Source organism: Copidosoma floridanum, unplaced genomic scaffold (assembly GCF_036245765.1).
Source record: "Copidosoma floridanum isolate Cflo_tuat_1 unplaced genomic scaffold, Cflo_Japanese_pri ptg000001l, whole genome shotgun sequence".
Lineage (NCBI taxonomy): Eukaryota > Metazoa > Arthropoda > Insecta > Hymenoptera > Encyrtidae > Copidosoma > Copidosoma floridanum.
In genome coordinates, this window is record NW_028321878.1 from 5,738,179 (window position 1) to 5,750,667 (window position 12,489).

General features: G+C 46.7%; 1 protein-coding gene across 1 annotated transcript in view; it reads right to left on the reverse strand.

Annotated features, from left to right (window-relative positions):
- SLO2 (slowpoke 2) overlaps window positions 1-12,489 on the reverse strand; it is a 148,487-nt gene that overhangs the window by 32,421 nt on the left and 103,577 nt on the right. Inside the window, exons 5-7 of the mRNA XM_089594490.1 lie at window positions 3,485-3,559; window positions 1,003-1,086; window positions 656-750 (exon numbers count right to left, since the gene is read on the reverse strand). Coding sequence (XP_089450616.1) covers window positions 656-750; window positions 1,003-1,086; window positions 3,485-3,559 — 254 coding nt within the window. The remainder of the gene's footprint in view (window positions 1-655; window positions 751-1,002; window positions 1,087-3,484; window positions 3,560-12,489) is intronic.

Here is a 12,489-nt window from a genome sequence, read left to right on the forward strand (position 1 = left end):
GTGTGTGCGTGTGTTATTCACCGGTGACTTTGAACGACCCGCTGATTCCGCAAATTCCAGGGTCCCTCTAACTCGTTAGTTACATTAGCTTCGTTAGCTCCTGCACGTCAACTGCGGCGCTCGTACGTACCTATACAGTACATACGGGAGGAATTTTGACATCAGTTAGCCGTCGAGCTCTTTCGGGATTATTGTAATAGAGTTTGCCGAGCTGGAGTTGCGGTCGGGGCTTATACAACAAGAGAGAGGCTTTTCATGCCCCCCCCCCCACCGTCGTATATTCGGGATCTTATCCGTCTTTCTCCCTCGAGGCGCCCGATTTTACAGCCTCGGCGCATCAGACGCACCCAGCGCAAGCTGTCCTTCAGCTTGGATTTAATACGACAGTTGGTAGAGGCCCCGAGTGACGGGGTTCGGTTGTGTGTCTATTGTCGAACTCGAAAATAGACCGGCGTATAGGTGTCAGGGGTTGATATTGGGAGAAGCTTTGAGTGATAAACCCGACGCCATGGTATCTATAAATACCCGTTCTCGGGATCCTCCAAACTATCGATCCACATGCAGGTTCATCGTACATTGTAAAAGTCGTAAAATGTTCTTTGGGGAACAAAGATGACTAAGGAAAGAAAAAAAAAAAAAAAAAACACCAACTCACCTTGTGAAGACGAGACAGAGGAGGGTGGCGCTGAGTATCATCAGCTGCTGGCTCAGAGCCGACTGGGACTTTTGCATGGCTCGGTGCAGGTCGTTCTGAAAGAGATAAAACACGACACGGAGCATTAAACGCAAAAACAGAGAGGAATAGCTGCTGTTGCAGTTATTCCATGGGGGGGGGGGCGATCGTTCGTCATGCGGGAGAGTGTCGGGATGAAAGGTGGTTTGTCGGCGTGAGAGGGAGATAGTGCACGGAGCTGTATACATGTAGGCAGGGGAGGACATCGTGAGGCTCCGTGTATACACACACACACACACACATGGTGAGAGGTACGTGACGGTACTTACGAACATGTTCTCCAGGGAGTGCTTCGCCAGCCAGCAGTTGAGGAAAACCGGTATGAAAAGGTTTCTCGAGGGCGGGTACAGAAGCTGAAAAATGACGGGCGCTTTAGTATACACACCCTCCGCTTTCTCCTCCTTTTCTTCTTTGCCTTCTTTTTTTCCCCCTTCTCGAGCGCGAAAAGGAGAGCTCGTCGTGCAATCCGAGAAATTCGCGTCTCCCGTGAAAAGGGCCGGATTATCTTTGAAAACGCACACGCGCCGATAACAGTAAACAGGGTATGGACAATACCACCGGGCGTTTTTCAAGCGCATACCGACAAGCGATGCTTCTTTAACGAGTGCAGCTATCTCGAGTACACCGATTGCGATTGAATAATAAATTGGGGCGCGGAGCTGAAATTAGATCGCGATACGATATCGAGTTTGGCGGTACCTTATACCGTAGTTCGGAAGTCGATTGATGCAACAACGTGAAAAAAACAAAAAAAAAAAACACCGAAACAAACACTCGTATGTATACTCTTTCTCGCCGGTATTGGCGGGTGATTCGGGCATCCACCAAACGCGACAAACTACACGGAAAACACCCCCGTGTACGCGATTAGTCAGCGACCGGCTGTTAATGCGCGGCTCACGCGGCAAACGAGGTGTGCCTAATGCTTGCACTGCACACGCATCCATCGCCAAGCCAAACATCCGTGCGTGTAATCGTCGACCGGGGATGCTCCGCGCTCTCTCAAAGGGCAAGTAATGCGTTCGTTCGCACTGCACGGCTGGTCGCGCTCGGGTGTACGGTTCGATATCTCGCGGTCGATAAACACAGGGGGGGGGTTGTTGATGAGGGATGAAAAAAATTATTGGTGGTTGATTCATGTACGTGGTGTCATTGGTGCTAGTTGCATTGAGGAAAGAATCCAGTACTTTAAATTGAAACGTGAGACTCGTGTCCTTGATACCAACGACGCGGTAATTTATAAGCGGGGATCATTTCTCGAGCCACTTCGACCCAGCCATGCACGACTTTCACGAGCCATTAGACGGGACATTTATAATTCACCACGTGTTTTTTTTATTTTTTTTTATTTTTTTATTTCCCTGTTCTTTCTTTTCATCAAAGTTTCTCGTGTGAACTTAATCCTGACGAAGATTGATTGCTCCAGTCTCTCGAGCCATCAATTTCCTTTCATCGTGGACGTGCGTGTATAATACATTTTTTGTTATTAATATCCATGAAATTACACAAAAGACAAATGATTTTCGAAAGGCACCGTTTGACCCCGTTTGGCCCACCGTGGCGTTATGTACTCACGCCCGAGGGATGTTTACTTGTGATGAGCGTTCGAATGAAAATTCCAATAACGAATCGAGCTGCATTAGCGAAAAAAAAAAAAAAAAAAAATGACAGTAGCCGATATGGGTAGGAGTTTGCGCTTCGACGGGTGGCATGATTTGCGCACAGTCTTTTTCATACGCATGGAATAACTTTTTGACATTAACACAGCCTCGGAATCACTTTGGCCACCCTGAAATTTCGTCCCGCGCGTAGAGGTATTAAAAAGTTATTAAAAAAAAAACCGATACTTTTGCACCCGAGTCATTTCACGTGTACTACCTATTATATACTACTGAATGCGTTTGTTTGACGAGATAGTAATTCGATTGTTCGTTACTATGACGTTTTTTTCTTTATTAAAAAAAAAAAAAAAAAAAAAAAAAAAGACATATGGGTCTATCTTTTGTTCATTACTCGTCGAATAAATTGGCCATTTTTCACCACAAGGGTGGATTAATCGAGCTAGCTGGTAAGCGTTCCGTTGACCGATGCCTGCAGATATCGCTCCAGGATTCTCGTAATCCGGCTACCGCATCTGTAAATGCTCTCTCGGACTCGCACCGTATGCCGCGCTTGACGCTCGTTTTGAAACAGAAACAAAAATCCCCCACCCGCGATGAATTTCAATTTCCACAGCTAACGAGCTCCCGAAACCAGGGTCAAGAAAACCCCAGTAGCGAGAGAGAGAGAGCTCCAATTCATCCCAAGGGGTGGGGGGGTGGAACGAGATTTCGTTCGGCAATTTCGGTCGTCGGGTCCACGCGATCACCGACCGCGAGCCGTCATATGCGCAAACCGCATTTCTGTCACTCCATCTATCCGCGCCGGGGCCGGAACAAAGTCGGCCATCAAGCGGTATAAAGCCTCGCGGGGCTACTGCCACCACTGCTGCGAAATGTAACGAGGTGATGTCCGCAGGCTCTCGATCTAATCGATGTGTGTTTGTCCCTGGGTCTACATTCGACTTGTATAGCGATTGTGTCCCCGTTGACGCATGTTTGGCTACCCCCTTCCCCCTCCGGCCCCACCGATAGCCTTTTCCGGTTGCCGGTCGTGCACAATAGACGCTTGCGTACAAATGCAGTTACACTGCAAAGGTACCTGTGCAGATGATGATAATAATATTAACAGTTTATGACGGAGCAAACTTACCGTGAAGGTGAATGGTATCGTGTTGGCCAACTCGAGGATGAAGTGAAAGGACAGGAGTTGCTGCCAGATGTTGCCCTGCGGACATTAAATAGACAGGTCAACATATCCAGCGACGCGGGCCACATCGTGCATAACAATTTTCGGGGCGTAAACGTGCAGCGTCCCAACCACTACGTCATAAAGCTACTCGCTACAAAAGCTCGTTCGCACGACTAAATGTAGAGGTGTACGAATAACCAATGAGTGCCAGAGATTTACGTGTCTTTTTCTCCTTTTTTTATTTTTTATTGTCAATCCATGGAAATCTACCAATTGTTCCCTAAGGTTTTAACGCGATTTATACATGTTACACAAGAAAAATGGTTTCTCGTACATCGGTGTTTGTACCACGATCTTGTCACTACCCTGTGACATTAACCTTGGGCAAATGAATTCCAACGATTAATTGGCAGCAATCAATCAGGCATCACCCAGTACAGCACAGCACAAGAAGTCAGTTAACTGAACATCGTTCGGGAGTAAACGTATACTCCTACGAGGCACCGAAGCCGTACTGCACACGTATAGCGTTGTACGGCACGCAACACGGGGAGAAAGTCGCTCCTCGAGCCAAGTTTCGGCGCGCATAATTCCACGATGCCAAGAGGAGCGCGCGGAATTCCATTAACTCGGCCAACTTCATAATATTTTCTCGCTCGCCTCCTCCCTTTTTCACCCTTTTTTTTTTTTTTTTTTTTTTTTTGAAACAGTGCTCGCCTATGAGCTCGGGACTAATTACCGCACTCGTGCTAATTAAAAAAGATGAACCGACGTGCCTCCGTGTTTCTTATCGCTCGGTGAGAGCACGCGTGTGTATTTCAGGGAGGCAAGGGCAAAGTGAAAGGGCTGCGTGAGCATCGACTCCTACGGAGTGTATTAAACTCCCCTTTGGGTAAAGCATACGTGTATGTGAGGGATGATTTATGGGGGGCCGTTGAAATGGGAAATGTTATTAACGATTCCTGTTTTTCCTTAATAAATCGGCTGGTGGGCGGATTAGCTCGTTGAAATGAAGATCCGGCTTACCATCGGACGACTTGCGAATGATCCTCCGAGACGACGCGGGGTCTTTGGTTTTATTGGACTCTTGGACTCCTCGGGATACGTGCGAGGCACGTTCGAAGCATTTTGCTGTGCTTACGGGAGTTGTGTGAGGGGAGTGCGGGGCATCGGGAGACGTATAAGACTGCAAGAACAACAATGACAGTACCACTGAGCCAGTGACAGGCGACGAGCCTGGAAAGGCCGTAAACGCCGGTCCACCCTCTTTTAGGCAAGTGAACGTAGCCTCTCTTTCCACGGGATCCATGAACGCGTGTGCTCTTGCTTCGTGGGGCGTGTGTTTGGATACTGACGTCGAGGGAGAAGAGTATCCGGTGGGAGGGAGCGCTTCGATGTAAAATGGCCCTTGGGAAATTCAATTTTATTGCTTCGCGCTTGGACCCTCGGAGATACGCGTGTCACGCCGCGCGTGGCTTACTGTGAAATTGTTGGAGTTATTGTTTGTTGCGTTGTAGCCAGTGATTTGTCGCTTTTTTTTTGGGTGGGAGGTGGTGGGAGCTTGTGGTTTTGAAGAATGTTTTAGGGTCGAGGATTATTTGGGCTACAACAAACAACGACAAACTCGCCAGGGATGTTTTGATTTGGATTATTGGCGCGTCGGGTGATCGGAATTTTCGCTCGAGCTCCCAAAATTCCAAGTCCCACCGACTACCTTTTCTTCCGACCCCATGGTTTTTCCGACGGTACACGCGTTGCCTTTTCACACGCAGATACTCCCAAACGTGATTACATGTTCACGCTCGGGTGAAAAGTACAAACAAGCGGCCGTATAGAAATGGAAGGGGAAACGTTTGAAGGAAAAATTGTGATTTATCTCCCGCCCTCGGTCATTCTTTTTCTGGAGGGACAAAAAATTTTAGCTGATATTTGCTGACAGCGCAAAAGCGATGCACACACTCGCCTCTCGAGCGCTCTTTTGCCGCTCCACGAAGCAAATAACCCCGTTCCTACGCGCGAAAACATCAGTCTTCATTCAGCTGTTTGCTCGAATTTCGTGAACGCGAAGAAGCACGATTTTCTATTTCTTTTCGAAAACAAAAAAAATCGGCGTCTGACCGAATACTGACTTGTACTACTGAAATATGCCATTACTCGCATTTTCTACTACCAAAACGACCGAATTACTTGGTAGAGCGATGGAGCACTATTACAATCATCCACAGACCAAATCACTGATCGCACCTAGCAGTAGAAACTTTTAAAGATGTAATCTACGTATTCAAGAACAGCAGCGATTCGCAGTACGTGTGATTCGTGTGAGTCGTAAGACAAGGAATAAAAAAGTTACTTTCAAAAACGGCCCCAAACAGTGTCTCCATGGTTCAGTAGTATCGTACTCGTCCAAAATCTAAATTTTTTGGGGTTGCATAATCCGTGGAGACGCGGGGCTGAAATCTAATTTAGTTAACGACTCTCTCGACGCCCCGTGACGGGTGGCTTCTCTCTTGACGTTAAATAAACACTCAGACGCACGGCCAGTGTGTCAGAGGCAACGCGTACGATGGAGATCTTTTTAATTACCGGCCTTAATTTTCATCTTCTTCATTTGGAGTGGCGCGCTTAGCAAGGGGTAAAAAATTATCAAAAGTCCCGCGCTTCTCGTGAACTGATTACCAAATGTTTTCTTTTTTCCTTCCAAGTGCCCGTCATTTTTCAGCTGCAGCAGAGATTTTTTTTCTCTTGTATTGTGACTTTTTTTTTATAATTGTTTCAAGAGAACTCGTTAATGAGGCTGGGAGAGCTAGTCTTGATGAAATTTCATTCGCTAATGATAATGATGAAAAAACGGAGATTATCAAATTACTACATGTTGCGATGAAACGTTACGTAGAAAATTAGTTCAATTTTTAAGACCGGAGGTGCGAGCAATGAAAATCTCCCAGTTTTCATTAAAAATAAGGATATTTTTAATTATCTAACAGAGGAAAAATCAGCTTACGTAGATTGATCCTGACAAATTACAAAAAATGACGGCACACAACAGGAAAAAGGAAGATTGGTGGCTTTAAGGAAAACCTTGGACCGCATCGAATAATCGACGCACGAGTGCGCTTGTAAAAAGCTGCTACAGCACTCGGGGGTAAAGTGCGCGTTGGGCGCAAAATTTAAAATCCCGTTATTAAAATTTTCGCGAAAGCAGCCGCGAGTTCTCGCTCCATTGTTATTTAAATGGGGATACTAAAGTCCGCCGGTGTCGAAGGAGCTCCGGCTCTTGTTCGCGTTTAAAGTAAAACACGAACTCTCTGCCGTCGATGCTCGTGTACCAGAAATTTTTTTTTGTTTTTGTTTTATTGTCCCGAAGCGATGAAAAGTCTCCAGCTGGTATTGCGTAACGAAAAAAAAGGGGAAAAAAGCTGATTCTTCTCGCAAAGGCAAACAGTAGTTGTGAGAGACTGTAATGAAAGCTGGCTCCTTAATATGCGAGATTTCGCGCGAGAAAATCGAAGGAAGGGCGCGAATAACCCAAAGAAAATCACGAGTCCCTTTTACGCGCTGTCGTAAAGAAGTCGGAGCACGTCAAGACCCTCGACGCGTGCACGTGGCTCCGATAATTGGGGCCCACTTGTGTTACTCTATACACTCGCTCGAGCGCCGTGGTACGGCAGACCGTGGAATGGGGCGGGTCGGCTGGGGAGGGGTGACGCTAATGCATCCATGAACGATATTACTCCTTTGCATTATATGTACTCGGTGTGCGCGTGTATATGGGTATACAGCCGGCAAGTTTGACTACTTGCATTACTCGAGCTGGAGGAGGAGGGGGGCAGAAAGAGCTTAACGGAGCGGAGCAGATCTCGTTTTCTGGGATGTGAGCCACGCGGAGTGCACGGTGGGTGAATCTTATTTTTATCATCGAATCAGCATCCGCCAGTCGTACAGAACTGCCGTGCGCGCCCTGTACTCTGGAGGGCCTAATGGACGGCAGCTTAAGCAAAGTACGTATTTTTCAAGATTTTCTTTAATTTTTTTTTTTTTTTTTTTTTTTTTTTTAATAAAAAAATAAAATTACAATGGTAATTAGCAGCTGTGAAACTGGAAGATGATCAGTTTCAATGAGTATTGACGTACAGAAAGAATCGCCTAGCCGCGTGATTACATTAATAATTTGTTCAATAAGTTTCGACAAAATCAAGTTTCAGCTGTAATCGAAGGCAGCAGGCCAAACGGATCGATGTATAATTTTCGAGTTTGGTAACTACACAGAGCCTCGGTGTTAAAATATTTACCCGTTTCATTATTTCGGACGATTCTCTTTTTCAGCCGCGCTACGAAGCTGCTTTTGTACTTATGAAACTGCATTGAGTAGAGGGAAAGAAATCACCTCGAGCCGATCATAGTTGCACTGGAGTAAGTTAATAACCCCCCCGCGGACCAAACGCTTTCTCGCTGGGAGTCGAGGGAGTCCCCTCGTGCGAGTACTTTATTCTTTTTAATCAAGCGTCGACGCAGCTCCACATAAACTAAGGCTCAATGCACGCGAGGCGCTCTCAAGACCCCCAACCGAGAGTTTACGCGCGAGCAAAAGGCCGAGGGGTCCAAGTTGTACCGGCTAAAACTTTCCAAAGAGCACATAAATAGCGCAAGAGCTCAAACCTCGAGAGTTCCGTCGGCGTCAATGTATACACACGCGAAAGAGCCGAAGGATGCCGTACAAAATGTACACGCGGTTTTAAGGATTTCCTCGTCGGGTGTGTAACGTACAGCCACGAAATGTCGTAATCTCGGGCTATGGAGCGAGTGGACGAGTTTACCGGAGGGACTTACTTTGCGCGGCGGGTCGCTTTTTAGATTCGCTACGGATGAGGCATTGGGACGGGATTCTCCTTTTCAAGGAGGTGGTGGCTCGATGCCGGATTCCGCGCGATGTTTCCACTCGTACTTTTATGAAATCGTTTTACGTTTCTTTATTTTTAATACTCCGCGCCGAAACGGCAACCAGACCAAATAGTCAAAAGAAGCGTTCTCTCAAAGCGGAGGAAACGAGGGAGAGCTATTAGCTCCGCGAAATGAAAAAAAAAGATCTCTTCTGCGTGCTGCATCTGGCAGTGAGCAAAAACTACCGGCACAGAGGGAAAAATCGCTCTCGTATATATATATATTTACGTACTTCTGATTTCTCGCGGATCTAAAAAAAAAAAAAAAAAAAAAAAATACAACCTTGAGAGGGAGAGACCGGGGGAATGAGTTTTTCAAGCATCCGCGCGACGCGTCACTGATAACAATAATACCTAATATGCCAAAGGCGGCGGACGAGCCTGGCTCGCTTTGAGGGGCCATATTCAATTTGAACTGCAATCTTGCGAGGCGCTCCTTAGACGCCGAACTTTGTCCTGGACCGAGGTATTGTTATCCCTGCCAGATTCATAAAGCTGAATAAATACCAAAGAACTTTGATTATTTTTTAAATGAGAGTAGGTGCAGGACGAGTAAAATCAGGGAATAAAGTTTGCCTTACATATCGCTGTTTGCTTTGAGATTGCGTTTGCTCGATCACGCGCACTTACGCGACTCTGTGCCAAAGTCGGAAAAGTAAGCAGCCGTTCCTTTGCGCTCGGAGGAAGTTTCGAAACCGAGCAAGCAGAGAGGATTTACATGCATAAAAGTCGAGAGAAATCACCAAATCGAAAAGAGAGCGCATTAGAGTCAATCCGAGTGCCATCAAAACAAGCATCGCAAATCTCGATGGAACATCTCGTTCAACGGGGGTGGGTGTAAGCGTACGGCGAGCTTCTGTTTTCGATTTTACGTCGCTTCGTGAGGTTACGCGTTTGAAACTAAACTTCGCAAGTTGCCCAAATTCAGCGGTACAGCAGCTCTCAGGACGAGCTATGTGCAGATTAAAGGTGTTGATCGACTAACAGCTAGTTAGACAATTTTCAGATCAAAAAAGCTCTTTCCCGCGGAATCAATTTTAAACTTTGCACCAATAGAACAATGAGAATAGTGCTTTTTTAAATTAAATGACAGAGCACGCATGTGTGTAACTGAAGAATAAGCGAATTTCACGTCAAATTTCATCTCCGGCGATTACAGTATTAATTGTTACCCCACACTCCTTTCGGTTATTAATACTCACATTGAATATGCGCCGAGTCGGATGACACGCCAGTTTTAATTCCCAAGCTGTACCATGTGGCTGCTGCTGCTGAAACCGCACTGGGAAAAGTAGTTAAACGAGCCCCCCGTAAATAACCTGCCCCCCCCCTGAGCTTCGAGTGGCGCCTCTCTTTTTTTACGCGACTCCGCATAATCACTTTGGAACGGCGGTTGTGCTTTTAAGCGTGGCGTATAAACGTTCTTTCGGTGCTCGCGAAACACGTAAAACGAACGAGATTTGCATGTATTTGCCTCCCTATTAATAAAATAACAGGAAGATTTACGACGCCGGTGCGTGGACTCGGTTAAATCTTTCATGCTCTATAAAAAATTTTTTTTTGAATACTTTTGATTTTACATAGCTGCTAAATTATGAAATTAAACTCTCATCCCAAGTAGTATCGGTCGATTATAGTCAGACATGTTCCTCTCCCAACAGGTTAGCAAAGCCACAGGGGCCGTTTTTTTTCCCGGAAGCAAGTAGGCGTCACGAATCGAGCCCACCTAGTTACCTCCACTCGACTTTCCACTCAATCGTACAGTGCAAGCACCGGAAATCCCGTCTACAAGTGACGCTACAGAGTCCCAAAGGAGATTCACCGCACGCCCGAGTGCATCTCCATTGGCATGTTGTACGCGGCACACACGTACACGCGCGTAATGGTAGAGAAGAGACGATTAGTCTGGGGGGGGAGGGGCACGATCCCCTCGGATCGGTGGCAGAGCGAGAGAAAGACAGCCCGGGCGTGTCATTAGAACTCGAGATTGGAGCTTCCGTGCACGGGATCGTGTTGCGAGCCGATTAGCTTGTTTCTCTTACCTCGGAGCGCTGTCGAGATCGTGATTGTTGGTTTCATCGGGAGGACGGTTACTTCATCCATACGCAACATGCAAGAGGGCTGGGGTTGTTTTGCCAAACCCAACTAAACGACGCGGTTTCGCGTTTGGCGACGAATGAGGGCACGTGTGTCGCGACACAAGATCCATCAAGCTTTGTTCCCTCGAGCGAGCTATCGAGCGCAATGGGTGCCACGGTTTTTCCCTTTCGCCCTTTTATATCCGCACGGAGGGAATGGGAGAGCAGTAATTCGAGACCTCGGAGTCTCAAAGAGAGCGGACCGAAATCTCGCGCTGTCGCCCGTCAATTCCACGTTTCCGGGTAAAAGTATATATATATATATATATATATATATATATATATATATATATATACCCGGGGATTGCTCCCTCGGCGAAGCTCCATTTTTACCCCCTCGGTTGTGTGTGCGCCATTTCCCTTCCTCGTGCTCCTTTATGTTTTTTTTTTTTTTGCACGAAACAGCGACACTGTAAATATGATCGTGAGGTATGATTGCGTTTCGTTTGTTATTTCCAAACGCTTGGGTTCCTCCTCGTCTCTCGGGGCAGAACTTCACGCTCCAATGGGACGAACAGGAGCCAGTGACTGCCGGATAATTAAATTCGCGGAGACAGACCCTCGCCGCGCCACCGAAATGAAAATACATCGGCTTCACCTCCTTTTGCCCCCTTCGCCCCATTAACGAGGTTTTCTTCTCGTACCGCGGCTGTGTACGAGCTTATCGAGTTGACTCGGCGAAAAAATTGATTCCCTCCCCCGATCGCAACGGAATTCCGAGGCTCGAGCAAGAGGGACGAAAAGCAAGAAGCCAACAAAAGTGGAGACGACGACTTCTTCTTCCGGTAACAGAAAAGCAAATGTACGCGCAGAGACGTATAGGGTGCAACTGCAGGTAACTTGATTCGAAGCGCCAACAAATCGAGCGGGGCATCTCTCGGGTATAAATTTGTTATTCAAGGAAAAGGGTGACTTTGCGAGAGGTTTTCATCGATACGGAGCGAGCCCGCGTCGCTATATCGGTTTTCTCGCCGAGTGACGTTCGTTACGTTTCGCGAGTTCGCTCTAATTTTCGACTCTCCCCGGCTTTCTTTGACCGATGCGACGATGTACAAGCTACCAAAGTGCGTTTGGGACGGAGATTGTGCGTTACGGGTGGCACTCGGTTAGCGCGGCTCCCCGTGATTAGCGGGGCATTCAAGAGCGCCCCGTCGTGCGGATGAGTCAAACTTTCAATTCGCGTCGGAGGAGCCACGCGATCTCTGGCTCGCGCCGTAGACGTTGGGAGCCGCAGGTGGCTTAGCTTGTGCGCGCACGCCATCCGCTAATCAAGGGAGGACCACCGGCTGCGTGATTTAGGGCCAATTTATGCCGGCTAAGCGACAGCTCGGATCGCCGGTGTAGCTCACATTGGTAGAGGGGATGCAGTGTGCCGTTTGATGGATGGGCCGATTGTTTGTACTCATTTTGTTGATTTTTACCTTTTTTGCCGCTTTGGAGGAAGTTGACTCGAATCTTCGAGTTGATGGATGATTTATTGGGTGGTCGAAGGTGACGCGGGAACTCGGACGCTTTTCCGATATTCTTATCGTGGTTTTCTGTTTTCACGAGCTCTTTCAAGGTATTTGACTAATCAACGGAACATATAATGTTTTCTCTGACAACGATATAATTGTTCGTATTTTTAATCATTTAATGGGCTCTGTAAAAGTTTCCATCACTATAGGAATTTCTAGTATACATGACATTTTGAAATTCACATTATTTCAGTACTGATTATTAAAATGCTTTATACTAGGTACAAACTCTTACGAGGATACATAATACGTTTTTTTTTTTTTTTAACCCAAAAAATGGCTCATCATCACGAGTGAAGTTAAATTAGTTGTGTCACAAAGCCGCTGCGTATACTTGAATCGTTACTTCACTTAAAAAAAAAAAAAAAAAAAAC